The following is a 20661-nucleotide window of genomic DNA, read 5'->3' on the forward strand; positions in this document are numbered from 1 at the left end:
TCTCTTCTCCTTCTTTAACAATAAAAAAGAAAAAAAAAGAAAGAAAGAAAAATAAAGAATTAAACACTTGCAGAATCCTCCTCGAACTGGTACTACTACTAGAAATTAGGAAGGATACAAAATTGCTTAAAAACAATTAAACAAAGCAGATACCAGAGATACCGTACAAGTAAAACAAATTAGACTGATTGAAAAACATCTTATGCCTTGCTACAAATGACTACACTGACATTTCATCTCTGAAACTCGCCAATGTCTGCACAAACTTGTTAGTTAATTTCCTTTTGAGACACATGCAACAAATAATAAAAGAAATGGTTACCCAAAGAAACTGCAGGTCTTAAAACATCACGTTGCATAGCCCTAACTGTGATATCTACCAGCAAAACAAAACCATTTAAAAAGCACATGTTTTACAACCAATTAACCACTACTGTACAACATACAGTACAAACCATAACTCTATTATATTCTGTATATTCTGTCTTGTTTAAAAATTATTTTCACATTTCTTACCATAGAACTGGATATAGATTTGACATATATAAGTAATAAACTTACCTCTAAAAACGGAATTGCCCAAAAGACAGTCAGGACAGTTTTGGACAGTTCCCATCTGTTCTGTAATTTTGCTTGTGGTGATCTTAGAATTTGCTGTGAAGATGATTTCTATGGATGCGTCGACTGTGCTCTCTGACCTCGACCTAGCTCTGCTTTCTGTAAATGGCCTATATGGAGAAAATTCACGCTTAATGATGATTATATTATGCACCTTGTATAATATGATGTAAGGGTACTGTAAGTGGTTGGTTCTAGATAGATAGATAGAGAGATGGTAGACACTGTTGTCACAGAGACTTACTCCAGTTTCAGGACTATAGATCCAGAGTAACCAGGATCAGTAAAAACCTTCGACAGCTGTGATTTGAAAAGAAAATGACGTTTTGTTTAGTCCATCATGTGATGACAAATGGATAAAGTTTAATACCTAAGTGGTACACAGGTGAGTTGAACTGGTCAAGTCAAGCATTTACAAAAAGCCATGTTAAAATATAGATAGGGATAACCAATTGCTTACCTCAGCAGTAATGGCTGAAGAGGCACTTTTAAATTCTGTCGATTTCTTGTCCGTCATGCTTTCCACAAATATTAACTTAATCAAGTTCAGTTGTCCAGGGAAGACTTTGGCTAAAACAGGACAATATCAGTGTCAGAAAGTTATACACTTGGAAAAACAAATATATTGTTTTCCCTTTTGTTTTTTATGATTTAAACAAACGGAACAACAAATGTTAAACAGTGAATTTAAGTGTTGCTTTTAGGCACATTTGGTACCTTTCGGCTGAGCCAAGCTAACTGTTTCCTCCCATGTCCAGTCTTTACATTAAGCTAAGATAAAATAAAATAAAATAAAATAAAATAAAAATAAACTAAACTAAAATAAAATAAACTAATATAATCTAAGATAAACTAATCTAAGATAACCATACCACAACACACCATAGCATCTCCTGGCTGTAGTTTAAGAGAAGTGCTGATTCTCATTTAACTCTATTCCAAATGTGTTTATAGTTAGACCTGTTAGAGTGACCTGAAAATACTGTAATGAAACTGAACTACTTAAAACTAACTACCTTTAGTAATACTAGGTAGCTAGGACTCGCTTTCCTACATCCTGCAGATACACACTGCCCTACCTTCTGTTATTACATAGTTTTCATTATGTCACTTTCCCATGGAGTAGAGACCTTAAAGTGATGGTACGCAAGCAAATACTTACCATTCTGACAACGTTGCATTTCAGAATTGTAGCTATCACCAGGCAGACACAAGCACATAAAGGAATCACCCAGAGGCTCACAGGTGCTTCCCTGACCACATGTGTTTCCAATACAGGGATCTTTAAAGTTCAAGGGAAAGAAGCACACACACACAAACGCACACACTCAGTAATGTAAACATTTAAAGCATTATGTGAGCGCCTAAAGCAATGGACATTTGGGTACACAGGACGTGACAATGTTTGGACACTGGTCAAATTACCTGGTTGTGTTGTAGGTGGAGGAACTGCTGTAGCTGGAACAGTCGTGTTTGTACCCGGAGCAGTTGTGGGAACCGGAGCTGCCGTTGTTGTGGGAACCGGAGCTGCAGTTGTTGTGGGAACCGGAGCTGCCGTTGTTGTGGGAACCGGAACTGCCGTTGTTGTGGGAACCGGAGCTGCCGTTGTTGTGGGAACCGGAGCTGCAGTTGTTGTGGGAACCGGAGCTGCAGTTGTTGTGGGAACCGGAGCTGCCGTTGTTGTGGGAACCGGAGCTGCAGTTGTTGTGGGAACCGGAGCTGCCGTTGTTGTGGGAACCGGAGCTGCAGTTGTTGTGGGAACCGGAGCTGCCGTTGTTGTGGGAACCGGAGCTGCAGTTGTTGTGGGAACCGGAGCTGCAGTTGTTGTGGGAACCGGAGCTGCCGTTGTTGTGGGAACCGGAGCTGCAGTTGTTGTGGGAACCTGAGTTGGTGTTGTTGTGGGAACCTGAGTTGTTGTTGTTGTTGTTGAGGGAACCTGAGTTGTTGTTGTTGTGGTAACCGTAGCTGCAGTTGTTGTGGGAACCGGAGCTGCCGTTGTTGTGGGAACCGGAGCTGCAGTTGTTGTGGGAACCGGAGCTGCTGTTGTTGTGGGAACTGGAGCTGCAGTTGTTGTGGGAACCGGAGCTGCTGTTGTTGTGGGAACCGGAGCTGCCGTTGTTGTGGGAACCGGAGCTGCAGTTGTTGTGGGAACCGGAGCTGCAGTTGTTGTGGGAACCTGAGTTGGTGTTGTTGTGGGAACCTGAGTTGTTGTTGTTGTTGTTGTTGAGGGAACCTGAGTTGTTGTTGTTGTGGTAACCGTAGCTGCTGTTGTTATTGGTGTAGGGGGAGTTACAGTTGAAGTACCAGCGGCTGGGACTGTAATGGTTAAAACAGCACAATATAGCAGTTGGTAAATGAAAACCTGTCGACAAAGTATTCAGCTACATCTGACTCATGCATGTTAGCAAGTTAGACACCAGAGAATATCAATTAAGTCTATTAACAAAAATTGTTTTACAAGTTGAGTGAGTGGACATAAAAAAGAGGAGAAACAGATAGAGTTAATGCTTCCAAAAATGAGAATGACTTTTTCAAATGTAACCTGCTTCATGAAGTTATATCCTTTCTCCCATTGAATTATTAACAATAGCCAGAGCATATCATGATCAAATAATATAACATTTTATGAAACAGCAGTATGATTTATGGGTTTATTGGCAGTTTTCCTTTCCTTTCTTTGAAGATAAAAAAGGACTAATAACGCAATAACAATTACAGCTGAAGAAGTAGATGGTGCATTAAATGGCCCCGCCATACTTTATATTGATAACATAAAATAAGTGCAGCTGTTCACTGTGTAAATACATAAATAAATACATAGGAACTGGTGAAACTACTCATGTTGTCCACATCAAGGACAGTAAATTCATAGAATCGACATACTGTTTTATTCTGCTTAAACACATTGGCTGTGTGGTGTGAGCAGCTATAAAGAAATTCTAGCTCTCATACAGGTGTTCAGATTTAGACATATAGTTCAACAATGTCAAAATCACAAGATTTTTTTTTTTTTGAGAAAAATGACCCAAAATGCACAAATGAAAACAAATCAAACAAAGAAATAAAGTTAAATCCCGCTTTTTTTTTTATAATAATTTTTTATATACCATTGAGATGAAGAAAAAAAAATGTAGGACCAAATAAGGTCTTTCACGTTAACTCATCCCCATAACTTTTCAACACTAAAACCAACAGGTCTAGCACCTGCCCCCACAAAGTTCACTTAAATCTCATTTAGGTTTCAAACATGTAATGCATCAACCAGACAAGAGGACATGAATCAACAAAGACACTTCGTTGATTGGAATGGGCTATTCAAAGGAAGGAAGGAAGGTAAACAGCGGGGTCATATGGTAAAATCAGATTGTTGACATGAACACACTAGTCAAATACATAATTTTTTTTGTTTGAGTGCCAAACTAATCCAGATTTAAAAAGGTTGCGAGGCAAAGCTTGAAACAAACATGCAAATTTTGCCTTTATTGGTACCTTTTGATTGCATGAAAATCAAATGTCTGGGTTTTTAATTTGTTTAGAAACAAAACTAAGATAAAGAAAAAAGAATTACTTAAATAACTGAATGTTAAAAGATGGGGTACTCTGATGATAAAGGAAAAACGTTTCAACAGATGAAAAACGTGACACTGGGACTAATTCCAGTCATTGTGACTGAAGGGGAAAAAGGACGAGATGACGTTCATCCAAAACCCGTGGATCAGACATGAACAACTTTAAAAATGTAGGATTTAAAGTCGAGATAATAAAATCAGGTTACTTACCAACAATGGCCACAACTATCCAAAGGACAAACAGGAGTGTGAATTTTTGAGCCATTGGGAAAAATAGGACGGTAAATATCCACCAGGAGTAAGAGAGCCAGTGAGGTCAACGAGTGAACGAGGCTTTATTGCCCTAAAAGCTTGGATGACAAGAGTTCAGGTGTTCTCCACTGGCAGTTTTAATCATTAGCCACTCCTTCAAGGGTGGTACCGTGTACCAACCAGAAAAGGAGACTCAGGGGCATACTTTCCATTATTTATCTCCTCATCAATCTTCCACGACACATTGTATAGCTCTATGTTTGTTTTTGTTAATTGCCAAAAAGTGTGTCATAAATATAATAGCTGTAAGTTTAGGCTGAAACGGGTATACACAGATACAAAATAAGAGCTGGCCACCCTGTGAAATGCAGGGTGAAAATAAGCATGAACTGACTTATCAAAAAACATATTTTAAATTAGACAGGGACACGCCTGTTAAAACCATATTTGACCATTCAAATGTCTTCAGTTTAATACAACACAAGACTAAGAAAAGCAGAAGATCCTTATTACTGAATAGCTAGAACCACTCTGTGTTAGGTATTTTTACTTCAATTAAAAAAACAATAACAAATGACATGATTAATACTAATTAATAATATTCTCCCTGGGCCTGCGTGGGTTCTCTCCGGGTACTCCACCATCCAAAGACATGCATTTCAGGTTCATTGGTGATTCTACAAATTGCCCTTAGATGTGAATGAGAGGGTGAATGGTCTCTATTTGTTGGCCCTGTGATAAACTGGGGACTTGTCCAGGGTGGAACCTGCCTTTGCCTAAAGTGTGCTGGGACAGGCTCTAGCTCCCCCCGTGACCTTGTTCTGAATAACAGATGGATGATTAAAAACGTTGCAGATTCATTTCTGTTGACTGATTGATATTGATTGTTTCACTGCAGAGGTCAGATAACATTCCTCTAACATCAATTAAAAAACGTTTCCTACAGAAAATATTTTTGATGTATTTCAAAATAAAATGAAACAAAACCTGTCATTAAAACACAATTAATCACACAGATTTCAAACAGTTCATTTCTGTGGTTTGCTTTGTCTTTTTGATTAAAAGAGTAAAGATACCAAAACAATCTTTGGTATAAAATCAGATTTTTTTTTTCCAGTTCTCAGAACTTACATTATTTATAAGTAGTTATGTTCAGAGTCCTGGGTTACTTGAAATCTCGTCTTCCTTTGTGGCTATGGGTAGACCAAATGTATATACACCATATTGGCACTCAGGAGTACATGAACACTTCTCCACAGCTGAGAAGACGTTGGAGAATTTGTAGAACCAAAACAAAATCAAGATACCTGAAGAATAGAAACATATAATGAGAAACCGGCTTATTTTAAATATTCATTCAACACATCTGGTTGTTACGTCGAGCTCCATTTCTTAAGGATATCTCAGCCTCAGAGTTTATAAGTTACCAATTGGGGCAATAATAAGGAACAAAGATTACATTTCTTGCCAGTCATTTTATGAATTTATTACACTTCCACTGGTCACCATTTAGCCCTGAAGCACCGTCTTCAAACAATTTTTTTTTTCACAGGCCCAGTTAAAACAGGAGTGTCCACAAAACACCATGGAAAGAAAACTGTGAAGTCCAATGTGAAGTCCAATAATGTTTATTCTGGAAGTGACTCAACCCACTTACAACACCGTTATCAGAAACTGAATGGCCAATAAAAGAGGGTGGAACCAAGGATAATGTGACGTTTTGTTTGAAGACGTCACATGATGTGTGATAACACGATCTTGGTGTAAACACTTAAAAAAGTCTAAAGAAGAGTCTGACAAGACTTTTACATTTAAGTTAAAACGCTGGAAATATCAATATTATTTAAACTAAATCTGGACTAATGGTCCCAAAGTCTTTTAAAGTTCAAGTGGGAACCAAACTATCATCCCATCACCACCTATAAAACAATATCATCTCCGAGTTGACCTTGATCCCAGTTGCAAAGTGTGAATCAACACAACTCTTACGCCACTTCAGCGTCATCATGGGTGTCCATGGAAAAAAGACTGAAATGATCAAAAGATACAAACAGGTATGTTTTACTAAAGTTCAAACACAGGTTATGTCGGTGAAAATGAAATAAAAAAGAGATTAAATCGATAAACAGAAACATATCTGTTTAATGAGCTGCCATTAATGCAAATAGCAAATAGTAATGCTTTGGAAAATATATTATGATATTGATATTTATTTCTCTAATGGACTTACAAGTTTCTAAATATATGAACCAGCACTGGTCAAAAATATGTACAGGTAACAGCATTAAACAAATATAAATCTGGGCCCAATCTGGGAATGCTAGTGAAAATGAAATAAATACGTTTTTATTTGGAATTTAAACTGGGAATATAAATCGACGTCATGGGGGACAGGGGAGGCTGCTTCAAGTTTTTTGAGCTGTCACTAAGAAAACCTGGTTGGCCCTCTGAAAGAAGCTGGATTTGACAACATATTTAAACTGCAGGTCTAATTTAAAAGAAGTCTCCAAAATGACACCCAGGTTCTTTACATGAGGTTTACAGGACATAGAGTCAATACAAGATAAAATACTATCAAATTACAGCGCTGGTAGGCGACAGGGATTAAAGTCGATATGCGACATTTTAACAAGTCATAAAAAAATGCCCCTGTAAATAATAACATTCATGATAACAGTGTCAGTGGGCTTTTTTTTTTTTTCTGCTGATGCTCATCACTGACAGTAACGTGGAGTCGTTAGTATGTAACAGCTGTACTTTTCCGCTCGGACAAATCAAAGCGTCTGCTGAGAACGAAGGGTTTTTTTTCCTCAGAAATGGTTCAACAGATGAGCACCTCGGTGCCCAAATGATATAAAAACAGTTCATTTTTAACTCTCGATCGGGAGTTCGGCTCATTTTCACAATTCGGAGCAGGTAAATGGCCGACTCCTTAAAATAGAGATATCTAGAGGATTTTTTTTCCTAGCTCCTTTTTTCACCAGCAGTTTTTATGAACATTTCGTGAGGAGTGTCAACAGAGGTGTGATTGCAGAGCAATAACTGCCTCTCCTGCTAACAGTAAGTCCAAAGTCACTTGTTATGCCCATCCTTAACCCCACGCAACAGGCTATTCCTGGCAATGAGGCATACTCATGACGTCCGTGATTAGACTAAAGAACACGATGTTCAAAGGCGACAGTCTTTCTCATGAAGGCCCTGAACCCTGAACTCAAGGCTTTTTTTTTTTTTTTTTAAGGAATAATACACAAAACAAGCAGAGCAGGGTACAGGAATGAAAAAATATTTCACATCAATCACGCGGCGACATGATTCATACCTCTGAAAGTGTTGTAGGCAGCTGAAGTGCCACCATGAACATCCACAATAGCTTCAGTGCTCCTCGGCTCACAAGTCTGAAAATCCTACCAGAGGGATGAGGATCATTCTTTCAAAACATGTTCCCAAATTTAGAGTTTTAATGATGGTGATGAAGCGTGTAATCATGTTAAGATCCAACAACTGTAAAATGAGATTTCCACTTTCACACTCATCAGTCCATTAATTGGTATGGAAGCATCTCCATGTGTTACTGTATGTTCCTCCACTCATTTATTTAAGGTTGTCCCTTTAATTTGTCAACCAACTGACTTCCTGTTGTTCCTCGTATTATGCTTGAAGCATTTCCACCATAACAGCTATTGATGCTGAGGCAGGAATCCACCAATCAGCATAATTTCTTTTCACTGACTTTAAATGGTAAATGGTCTGCTCTTATATGCATGTTTTTAAAGCGCTTTACAGTTTGCCTGCCATTCACACAGCAATGGATGGAGGTAGAGGCATGTTTGCCTGCCATCGGGAGCAACTTGGAGTTCAGTGTCTTGCCCAAAGACGCTTCGGTATGTGGACAGGAGGACCCAGAAATTGAACCGCCAACCCTATGACTGGTGGGCAACCTTCTTTACCGTCTGAGCCACAGCCGCCCCATTAACATGGTTGGATGTGTGTATAACTGGTGCAATGTTATTGGACTATTCTGCAAAAGCCCGGATTGCGAAACAGTCAATGCTAATGTTTTTATGCATTCGCAACATACATCCATGCTGGTTTTTTTGAATGCGACATCTCAAGAACGTCCTGATAGGAATCTCTTCAAATTTGGCACAAACATTCACTTGGACTCGAGGATTAACTCATTCGATTTCGGGGTCAAAGATCAAGGTTACTGTCAGCTCACATTGACCCACGTGCGCGAGCAAAATATCTGGGGCAGCTGTGGCCAAACAAAACGTAAATGTGCCAAAACTCAATAATTAAAATATCTAATTGGATCAAATAATCGTTTTTCCTTTCTGACCATCATTTAACACAAAATTTGAGGGGCAGACGGGACAATACGACCACATTTCACATTTATGACAGACACTAAATTGGTGACATTCTTCTGGGGTGTCGATCTAGAAATTGTGGTGATTGTATAGATCTTCTATAGATATAGTTGTGTGTGAATCATCCATGTTTTGGAATCATTAGCTTCTTTGCAGCAACATCAACGTGGGTTTGGACAGATATGCCCATAAACTACAACTTGAGTGGTTAGCGGTGGCATACAACTGATCAGCGGTAATTCTAGTTTATTCAATGTATTCAATAGAAGAGATTTTGATTCCTACTTACTCAACATCTGCATGTGGCAACTACAGTAATGTTTAAGTTAGGAAAAAAAAAATCATGGCAGAATTATGGCCAAAAAAAACCACCAACTACAGCTATGTATGTTTGAGATCAGGAAACTAAACCATTTGCTACAAGATGAATAAAAGATTGTGATCATGGGATGATTATAAGTGATGTGGATCGTGATGTTCGGGGCTGAGAGATAGATTCACACACATCGAGAAAGATAAACAAGAGTGAAAACACATCTGTTCCCCCTCATCGGACGCTACCGACAGACAGTATTCACACAGCACAAAAGGGTTGACGTTGCTCAGCTGTTCCATACAAAAGATAAAGAGTCAGTGGCCATAAAAACCAAGCAGATCTCCAGCACTTCTGCAGTGTCTGGGAAACGGGTTTTTCAGAGCCATGGAGGCCCACGGTGTGAAGTGGATGTGATAACAATACTCTTTGTTGACATTATATTCAACTCTGACAGCCCAACACCCACTAACAAGGCCACTCGCACAGCATATGAAACATCAACTGTATTTGAATATCAGTGTTGTTGTTAGTATTCCACCTGAGTTTATGTTGGTCAGGAGATCCTGGGTCACTTGGGAGGAAAAACAGCTCCATCCTCCGGCAGCAGGGGCTCTGGCATGAATAATAGAGTCACACAAATATATTCTTCACGGCGGGATCATGTGACAAGACTGTAAACAGGATTTAATTACTCAGGTGGAGCAAGCTGCATCTACTTGCTCCATCCAGTTCAGTGTTTGGTGAAATGCGAGCTGCCCCTGCAATAAAACAGACAACCGAAGTAATAAAGTCATAAAAAAAAAAAAAAAAAGAAAGAAAAAAAGTTTTTGACTTCAATTGTGCTGCCACATACCTCATCTAAACTGAGTGGACTCCTGTTCTCTCTGTCCCTGTGTGATGTGTTTCTGGGCAGGTCTATCGCTGCAGAAGTCCGGTGAGTAGTCGTGTCGTCATGGAGATTCAGCTCACCTGGCCTGGCTCTGCTAACATAGTGAGGTAGCAGCCGGTCCCCCTGTCTTCTTCTTCCTCCTTGTTCGGACTTCTCTGTATGAACTCGGGTCAATTTCCCTTTTAGCGCTGTAGTTCCGGAACGAGCACGTGTGGTTTGGGGAACGGCGTATTTTACTGATTTCAGCATTTTTTTTTAAAGAGTACTCGTAAAGGATGTGTTGTTTAAGTGTTCCCTTTATTTTTTTGAGCAGTGTAAATATACACACACACACACACACACACACACACACACACACACACACACACACACACACACACACACACACAATTTGGAAATCTGAGGAATTTTCAGTACTTTTGAGTGACAAAAACACACTTTTTTTTTTTGTAACAAAGTTTTTATTGGCTTCTCTAATCTGTTCATCATCTCAATAACAGGTACAGCCTGGGAAATCATATCACAAGGGGTCTAGAACAAATAAGACAAAGGAACGGGGAGGCTTCTGCTACAAAATTTGGTATTGAGGTGACAGTCAGAAATAAAAGCCGTACAAAAATGTCTTTATCATGCATACTGGAGAAAAACTCCCCCGCCCCTCCCAAAAAAAGAAATGAACACACGTTTTTAGTGTTTTTGTACATTTTTGTAAACAATATCCTTCTAGCGATCATATCAAAACACATTATGGCAAGTAACAAAAATAAGGGATATAACATGAGAAAAATGAATGTTCTATGAGGCATCTATAATGCAACACTGCTTGGCGTGGATGTCTTTACAGAAAAAAAAAAAATACATTTGCATTTTGATGAATCATTTGCTCTATAATTGTAAACACAGGCAGTGTTAAATGATTATACAATATGTCGAACCTATACTACAAATATTTCAACTACATACATGAAACGCGTCCCTGCTTTCTTACGCTTTAGGTGATATGAGGTATATTTAGGTCAATCTTTTTGTCTTTTTTTTTTTTTCTTTCTTTCTTTCTCTTTTCTTCTCCGTCTCACCCACTCTTTTTCTCTCCTTTTAAAAGCATAGTGTGTGTTTGGAGTGAAGTGGCTGGTCAGTCAGTCTTTGTTCCCTGTGATCTGAGCAGCTTCAAAGTCTCTTGGCTGTGGAGCTCACAGACATAGGAAAAGGAAAGGGGGTGGGGCGGGGGGGTTACGGCTCTCAGGAAATCAACTAAATTAAATATCAACCCTGGCTGCCGGGAAAGAATGGCTTTAGCCATGGAAGACAAAGAAGGCCATTGTGTATTCTTGTGAGAGCAGGGCTGCATTTTGGGAAGGGGAGGTGGATCAAACTTAACTTTTCTGTTTCTTAACTGTATGACTGAAGCCGTTTCTAGCAATGACTAAAACGGGCCGTTAAGAAATTCATAAAAACACGAAGGATCGGGAGTAGGTCCGCTGATTACTTGCCTAAAAATGATCTGCTATCGAGTTCTTTTGTGGCTAGTGGAGAATAAATAAAAAGGGATTGGGTATGCCTCCAACATACCCGTGGGTTTAAAGATATAAGGGTTCCAGCATGTCAGCCCATCTCTCAAAAAACACTTAAATACAAAGAGGTACTCTCAAAATATTGTAGAACAGAATTATGGCAAATCATCTTTTTACAACATCACCCGAAAAACCGTAAGAAAAAAAAAAAATAAAAAAAAAATAATAATAATAATCGCACCCCCCCCTCCCATCACTCCCCTATCTTCTACCCTTGAGAAAAAAACAACAAATACATTTAAAATGCCCATGGTCATGCCTAGTCAACCCCCGTCAGAGCCCAGCAAATAGCCCGGCCCACTTCCCCCTCCCTCCCTCCCTCCCCCGTCCCTCCCTCCCTCCCTCCCGTTCACAGTTTTTCTCCTCTTAAAATAATAATAATAATAATTAGCATAAGAATCACTTATCACATATGCAAATTGAACGGGTTATTGTTGTATCCAATGGAGATTTGTTGAAAAAAAATTAAAAAAAGTGCTCGTTTGATTCCGCTGACACAAAAAACAAACAGCAAAGAGCGGAGTAGAAAAGTGGTGACTTGTTTGAAAATAAAAAATAAAAATCACTTCAGCAACAGCACGATGAAACGATCACCGACCGGCGCTCATTGCATTCTGAAACGGACAGCTGTTATCTGGGACACGCCGGTCACCTCTAGGTAGGATTTCTTCTTCTTTTTTTTTTTTTTTTTTTAATCCTTTTTTTTTTTTTTTTTTTTTGCCTACGCGGCATCTTTTCTACGACCAAACTGGCGCCCGCAGGCAGAGGAGGGCGCGGTCGCGCGGGCTTCGTCGACGGACGCCGACAAAACAACAGCCGGTGACGCCGGAGCGTCCTCTTCACCTGCCGTGCGAGCACCGAAGGCTAAACTTGGCTACGACTCGGACTAACTTGTGTACGCGTAGCTTTCAAAAGGATTGTGGATGTCTTCACAGTAACGAAACAGTACCGTAATCTCGTCAAAGCTACACGCAGTAGAAACCAAACATGAACACGTTTTGAAATTTGTTGTTCTGACGAGTTTAAAAAAAACACAACAACAAAAAAAAACATCCCAAAGAAAAAAACAAAAATAAAAACAAAATCAAAGCTTTGTAGTCTCAAAGTACACCTGTAAAAACTGTGCTAATTGCATCTCATAATACAAAGTCATATTACACAATTTTGCCTATTTTCCTGAGTTAACATGTTTCTTGTAACAGACAATATATACTTTTTTTGCCATTTGAAATCTGGGCCTTTCCCTGCCACAAATGTTATTATTGAAATCATCAAAACTGTTCATTATTACTTTACAATGGTATGATGATGATTGATAAAACACAAGGGTACAGACGACGAAGAAAAACAAAACAAAAAAACAAGCAAGTTCATAGCTACCCTCTAAATGTTTTAAATTACATTTAAATCTACGGTACGTTCATATCAAAATCACTACTCTTAAACAAAAATCGAGCAACTACGTAATAAAAATGAGAATATTTTAAAAAATTGCATTTGAGGCCATGGAAGACCCTCCCTGGTCATTTTTTTTATTAACAATTAATGGCAGTGTTTAAAAAACAAATCTTTGCTACAAGAACAAAATTAGGATGGTGTGTGGGGGGGGGGGGGGGCTGTATGGACAGTAACAGAACAGCCCCCTGCTGGATTCACCTCATTTGACCCTTATCTGAAACTTTGGCTTGTCGGGGTTTTTGATCCTGTACTCACTGGCTCACTGACGTCAGCTAACAAACTGGTATACCCTGAGAATTCTGACACTGGAGTCCGTAGTCGGTGGTCTACCTCTGTCCCAGGATCGTTGCCGTAGCTCAGAGGGGTCCGCCGTCCTGACTTGAACTGGGAGCCAAAGGCCTGGGCGAAGTTCTCAATCTGGTATGTGGTTTCTTTAGGGGGGTTCAGCGGGGACAGGTTTGGGTAGGTGGAGCCATTGGTGGGTGCGGTGCTCCCACCAGCCTTGGGCTGATGCCCCTTGGGGCCCTCTGCAGGAGCAGTGAGGTCCTGGGGAGGTAGGTTGAAGGTGCCGGGGGAGTGCTGCTTCTCCAACTGTTCAGTCAGCTCCTGAGATGGAGTCAGCTGCTGGTGGCTGGCAGTTTCCAGGCCGAGGTGGTAGCCCGTCAGGGAGGAGGAGCCGATGAGCATGCCGTAGTGGGACTTGGAGGAGGACGAAGAGGAGTTGGATGAAGCGGCAGCGATAGGCAGGTAGCCACAGTCCATCGGGGACGTGGTGTAGATGTGTTTGTCAGAGAACAGGGGCCCTGTGGGACTGGAGCTGATGGACAGCAGTGGGAAGGGCCCCGTGGGGCCGAGGCTGGGGAAGGGTCCATTATGGCTGGTGCGTTCCAGGGCCAGCAGGAGGAACTTTGAGTACTCGCTCATCACTGTTGTTTTGTCCCCGCCGTTGGGCGAGTCGTCCTCCAGCTCCGGGGTAACGGGGGCTGCTGGCTGGAGGTCTACATGGTGCGGGTGGTCGGGCAGATCAAAAGTCACATCATGGTGGTGCGAACCCTCGGGCTTATGGCTATAGTGATCGAGCAGGCTTTGCAGTACCTCATCTGGAATGCCCGACTTGTCGTGCTTGAGGTCCAGCGGGGAGGAGTCCAGCATGGCCAGCGTGGGCTCGGGCCCCAGGGAGCCGTGGATTACACTACCGCCCTGGGACGCCATGTGCAGTGAGCCGGCTCCATAGTCAATGTTAACTGCATGGAGGTAGCGCCGCTTTTTCACAAACTGCATTGCATCGTCGTAGTTGCTGCTGGTGGTTGGCCCGGGCTTGTTGCCCCCGGGTCCGTGGAGAAGACCCATGTTATCAAGGCCACAACCCTCCACGTGATCCATGGAGCCGGGCTTCGGGCACAACAGTTTTTGCCCGTCGCCAGCGACTTCCAGAGAAAGCAGACCCTTGTCGAGTCCCTTGCGGCCACCTTTTTTAAAGACCAATTTGGGAGTACGTCCCTGCATGGCGGGGTCAGAGCCCGAGGGCTGATCCATGCCGTAGCCCTGCATGCCCATCCCTCCCGAAGACGAGGCTGCTGCCGCTGAGGCGTTCTTCTTCCTCTTGCCCTCACCGTTTTTGGACTTTCCCCTCTTGCGTCCAGAGGTGGTAGAGTTTCCCTGAGTGAGTGAATAGCTGCCCTGGCCTAGCTCCGCTTCGCTGAGCTCCAGCATGTTCGGGTCTAGGCCCTTCTTTATGGCTTCTCCACAAGTCCGTTTGTGCTTCAATAACCGGTCTGTTCTTGAGAAAAACTAAGGGAGAGAAATACGGTCTTAGTTTCCGCTGCATGAACAGAAGCTGTTTTTTTTTTTAAATTTGCGGAAATGCAGCTCAAAAGTACGGGCGTTGAATTTCACGAGAAAACATTATATAACCCGACGTCTTCTGACACCACTCGGCTTAATAAGGAACTTTAGTGCGGACGTTCAGACAAAATGCAGCACGACTCTCATGCTAAGGATGATAATGCACGACCTTTACACACACACACACACACACACACACACACACACACACACACACACACACACACACACACACACACACACACACACACACACTTTCCGATACGAGACGATTCTAACTGCAAATAAAGCCGACGGCGCCATCGGAGAAAAACAAAGCGTTGCGCGCGACCTGGTAAAAACCAAGTTACAAACGTCTTACTTGTTGGCAGGTATCGCAGCGATATGGCTTCTCGCCACTGTGTGTCCTCTTGTGCCGCTCCATGTGGTACTTCTGGATAAAGCGCATGTTACACTGGTCGCAGCTGAAAGGCTTCTCCCCTGCAAAAGGCAGCGGTGACGGTTTACAGAATAAACGGGACACCTTTAGTCGAAATGACTTCGGCGTACAGTTACAGCCGCGTGCAGAAACTCACCGCTGTGGATCTTCTCGTGCCGCTGGAGCAGGTACTTCTGTATGAAGCTCATGTTACACTGACTGCACCGGAAAGGCCTCTCACCTGTGCGATCAAGAGTACAACCATACGCTCACCACATTAATTAAAGCCCGGCCCGTCGCACCGCTGTGTTCACTGTACCCATCAAAAATGGAACCTAGGAGACTCGCAAAGCTGACCGGCCTCACGGTAACAGTGGAAGTAAGAGATGTGTTGAGGAAACTGAATGACCTAATTAAATAAAGGTTTAGGTATCCATTGTTCATTCAGAGCAGCAAAGGGCCACATTCCAGACAAAATATTTTTACAACAACAATGTATTTCCTATCTGCAAAACAATGAAAATGTTTTGGTTTTTGTTTTGTTTTTTAAACTGAGGCTGTAAAAATGTTTTTCCCTTAAAATCTTTATGAGTTCAAGATCAAAGAAAGGAATTCCCAGCAACGGGAATGACTAAGACTTCCAGAAATACATGAGTAATCATAAAGTCATTGCTGACCTCAGGGACGGTCTGGTTGGAAATAAGGTCTCAAGTGCTCATGGGGAAGTTTTAGTGTTCATTAATCATAAATCTGCTTTTCCATGTTCTTGGTCACACAGCCTTACCCACAGCTGAACATTCAGAATATAAGAAGACGGACTTGTAGTTGTGCATTTCATCTAAACTTGCCGGCTTCATGGCAGTTTGCCACAACATTATGTTAAATAGCAAAAGGAAAGCAGAAGCTGCCTCTGCTACCGACTTTTTTTCTTTCTCCCAGCAAAAAAGCTCTGATCAGCAACGCGAGCGTTACATTTGAACCGCGAGACGTACTTTAATGTATTAAATATGACGAATAAAGCACCAACAAGCAGCGAAATTCTCTCACCTGTGTGTATGAGCACGTGTCTACGCAAGTGGTAGGAGCTGCGGAAGGCTGCATTACAGTGCTCACAGATATGTGGTTTCGAATTGGGGGACAGACAGGATCCATCTGCGTCCAACATCATGGCCTGCGAGGAGAAAACCAAGAGTACAAGTGGTACACGTCAACGTCTCTTGTCTTTAAGAGACGGCGAAACACCGGCCTTTTTCACGTGCCGATACTTTTCAGCGAAACAAACACGATTCGTTGGCGTCGTGAAGCAGGCGAGTGATTTACCTTCGCAGCGTCATTGCGTTTCCTTCGAACTTTGCCTCCCTGCCCGTCCCCGTTGCTCCTCCGTCCTCTTTTACCTGAGGACTCTTTTGTCTCTTTAACTGGTCTTACAGGCATCTAAGGGCAAACACAAATATTTATACCGCAGCTAATTGAAGGCAGATAAGGGACAATCGCTGGTCTACGAGTCAAAAAGGGTCAATAAAGCCAAACCCGGCACATTACAATCCCTGTCCTGGCAGCAAGGGGACAAACTAAGCAGCTAAAAGTCAACTGGCAAATGACTCAAAACTCACCGGTTCGCCAAGGGAGCGAATGTTGCTGAGGCTGAGGTCATGCAGGAGCATGTTCTGGTGATTTTGGTGGTGGTTGCCGAAAGACATATCCCCCATGTCAGTACCACTCTTCCCCGCGGCCCCTCCGCCACAGTTCATCCCCACTCCTCCACCCCCGCCGTAGAGGGGCATGCGGTAATCCAGTTCGCTGAGACGCTCTTGCTTGATGCCCATGCTGTGAAGGAAGCCCCCCGAGTTCACAGTGGTGGCGTCCTGGTGTTCTGGGGGCGAGTCGCGCTCTTTCTTCAGGATCATCTCCTGGGGCAGCTCGCCCATGACGGACTGGGAGGCCAGCCGGGTGAAGGTGGTGACTGGTGGCAGGTGGCTGAACATAAGCATACCTGGTGCAAAGTTGGGGTCCATGCCGCCGTTGCGCAAAAACTCATTGCCTAACTTGTCTTGGATAATACTCATGTCGGTGGTTTTGCTTTGTGCAGGGGAGAAGGAGGGTAATTAATCTAGAGAGGAATGCAGGAGGAGAATATCCTGAAAGACAAGACGGATGAAGAGCCGCGTTACATATGGAAGACGACAAGACACGAAAACAAAAGAGACAAATCGAAAACAACCACCACGTTTCGTTGCGAGTCTGATCCACGATCGCGCGTTCCAGTGAAGTAAATTCGGTCTCAACCACAAAGTAGGGATGCAACTAACAATTATTTCTATTTTCACTTCATCTGTAATTATTTCAATAAATTGGCACGTTGTTCAGTGGACAACATGCCACTGTAATGCCCAACCAATGATCAAAAACACAAAGATATGAAGCTTACGATCACGTAAGATATATATATATATATATATATTTTTTTAAATAAAAGGCATTATTGATATTGTGATATAGACAGCAGTTACAGTGTGTCACTTCCCATAATGATCTCTGAATTTCCCCAAAGATCCCCATTAATTACCGAGTAGGCTCGGCTTTATCCGACTGTAGCACTGGTACAGTAACCGGAAACCTTAAATGATCACTTAGGACAAAACACATTTAGTTTGCACTGAGGAAATAAAAACTAATTTGAAATAAACACCTCACTTAGTGAAATACAATACAGCATAATGGGATTTAGCAGGTAAATGGATACATATCGCATCAGAACTTATGAAGTAATACTTAAGAGATAGTATGAAAACATTCAAAATGAAGTACTTGTCATTTTATCTCTACCATAGCTTCAAGGACTTTTGGTTTAAATACTGAAATAGATTTAATCTTTACCGCAGACTAAAACACACATCATTTTGAAATGAAAAACAAAGTATTTAAGGCTTGAATACAAAAGTAGATATGGGTGTTTAGATTTTAAGTAAATCTGGTTAAAAGCACCAGATAACATTATTTAAAATAAAGAAAGAAAAGTGTAAGAAGAAGCTTAAGCTCTGTCGTGTTTTTGTAAATTCTGTTCAAGATGAGAAGAAGAAAAACAAAAGAACTATCAAAGGCATATATTTAATCCACCTCACTATTGTTCTACATTTAACACCACATGTGACTTGGACCAGAGCCAAAATAAAAAAATAAAAATATAAAAAAAAATCTGGGGAAGTAGCTTGTCGTCAGACAAGACGTCCCTTTGATGCACGCTGGACCGATTGTCATCTTTTTGACTAATAACCCCGCACGAACAGGAAACCCGGAAGGGGAGAGCATCGGTTGCGGTATCGGCAAAATGAATCGGTTCAGCTCACTTCCCCCTTAAAACAAACGATATATATTTAGGTCAAACGCAGCGAGACATCTCGACGCTTTTCATGCCGGGCGCGGTGGGGACGTGCAGGGGGTGGAGGGGTAGGGGTGGGGGTCGGGCAGGGGGGTGGGGGGGGGGTCTGAACAAGCACAGAGGAGTGAGAATTTATTGTTTGGTCTCCACCAGCTGACCATTTGGCATTTCAACAACAACAGAGAGAGAGGATGAGCTTTTGTGATGCATAATAGTTAGCCGGCTAGCGGGGCTAGCCGACGAGCAACAATGAGACGCGATCAGCGGATTCAGTTCTTCAAATCAAAGTCGCACCAACACTAAAAGTCGCGAGGCCCGCTAACATCTTACCTCCTGCTGCTATCTGGAGACAACCGTCTATTAGATTCGTCATAAGCCATGTAACATTTTTTTTTAATTTTTTTTTTTTTTTTAATTTAGCACGTTTACCTGCAAGCTGCTATCAAACCAAGCTAACGCTAAATAACACGTATATTTAAAAAAAAAAAAAAATTTACACGGTCATATTTTCGGAGTATCTCTCTGAAGATCGATAGGGGGAATAAAAGAAAAGCAACTTTTTTTTTTTAATTTTTTTTTTTAAAAAGAGAAATTAAAAGGAGCTTTGCGGAGTCAGCTGAAGCTTTTGATGACGCTCGTGAAATCAAATCTGACCGAGAAGCAGCGCTGCCGCTTTTATTTACTGAGCTAACTTTAGCAGTGAATACAACCTCGGGGGTAAAGCGCTTCACCGGGAACATTTAGCCAGCAAACATAATAACAATAATAATAATAACAATAATAAAACAATCCACCCGGAACACGTGGGACTGGCAAGGTATATAAAAACAACTCGCGACGCTTTGGCAGCGCGAGCTGGTGTTTTTCTTTTATTAACAATCGAGCCGCCACGAGCTGTAGCTCGCCGTTAGCTCGCCGTTAGCTCGTCGTTAGCTCCCCGTTAGCTCGCTAAGCTGCGACCCGACTCGAAAAGCCGCATTACGGCCCGCTGAGACCGAAACAATGATGCTGGTTTCTCGGTGCGTCGCCGCCGACACACAGACGATCGGTTCGCCTTGTAAAAGCTTCGACCCCCACAAAAACAAAACAAAAAAAACAAACCGCAGATGATAATAATAATAATAATAATTAAAAAAAAAAGTCCCCTTCGTGGGGGTTTCCACTCACCTACGCATGACCGCAGTTGTTTCCAAACGTGTTTTTTTTCTCCGAATCCGCCGCTTTGGGTTTTTTTTTTATTTTTTTTTTTTTTTTTTTTTTTATTGCCAAAACATTGTTCTCCGGCGGCCGCTGCTTTCTTCCATCTTGTCCAGGCGCGGGGAATTGTGGGTGCGATCGGACGGGTCGTCGGAGGAGACAGGCGAAGGCTCCTCGGCTCGGACCGGACTGCATAAGCAGCTCTTGTGCTTTACGTACAAAAATAAAATTAAAAAAAAAAAAAATAGCACATGAGTGTTTATGGATTACTGTATAATGCAAAGCAATTGCTCTGCCGCAAAGTTTTCCTCGTGCTATTGTTTTTACAGGTTGTGTCAGACAGATATTGAGAAACACTAAACACTGTGCACTTTATTTTGCCTCTATATTATAGTCTTTTTATTATTATTATTTTTTTCATGTTTAATGCATTCCAAGTGAGTCTGAAGTTAGCCTATTGTGGGGCTATTTATTTTTTCAATTAGAAGCCAGTACATAAAAACCCACAACTACGACCACTCCGAAATCCCCAGGATGTAAGCAAAAAAAAAAAAAAAAAAAAAAATATCACACTCAAAAAATAAATAGTAGACTTATCAGTTCTCTTGTCTCAGATTTCCTAATGTGGGACAGTTCTGTTTGAAATGTGGGAGAATGTGAAGAGGCCTAAATCACCTAAATTCATGCAATAAAAACTTCTTAGGTCAGTAACATTCGAGGCTAAACGTGTCATCCTTTGTTCATGACAACTTACAATGTTATTGCTGTTGCAAAACCTC

The 20661-nt window shown here is 41.7% G+C and overlaps 1 protein-coding gene across 1 annotated transcript; it reads right to left on the reverse strand.

Annotated features, from left to right (window-relative positions):
- Positions 1 to 11933: 11933 nt before the first annotated feature.
- On the reverse strand, positions 11934 to 20022 carry znf281b (zinc finger protein 281b). The gene is made up of 7 exons (XM_069691688.1): positions 19853 to 20022; positions 16920 to 17444; positions 16627 to 16740; positions 16354 to 16477; positions 15464 to 15547; positions 15250 to 15368; positions 11934 to 14834 (listed from the first exon to the last, which is right to left on the reverse strand). The coding sequence occupies exons 2-7, from the start codon at positions 17370 to 17372 to the stop codon at positions 13254 to 13256; spliced, it is 2475 nt and encodes an 824-aa protein (XP_069547789.1). The 5' UTR covers positions 17373 to 17444; positions 19853 to 20022; the 3' UTR covers positions 11934 to 13253.
- Between the last annotated feature and the right edge of the window lie 639 nt (positions 20023 to 20661).

Source organism: Brachyistius frenatus, unplaced genomic scaffold, assembly GCF_029030835.1.
Source record: "Brachyistius frenatus isolate BFR_SWC_R1_liver_20210118 unplaced genomic scaffold, ASM2903083v1 Contig_11, whole genome shotgun sequence".
Taxonomy (NCBI): domain Eukaryota; kingdom Metazoa; phylum Chordata; class Actinopteri; family Embiotocidae; genus Brachyistius; species Brachyistius frenatus.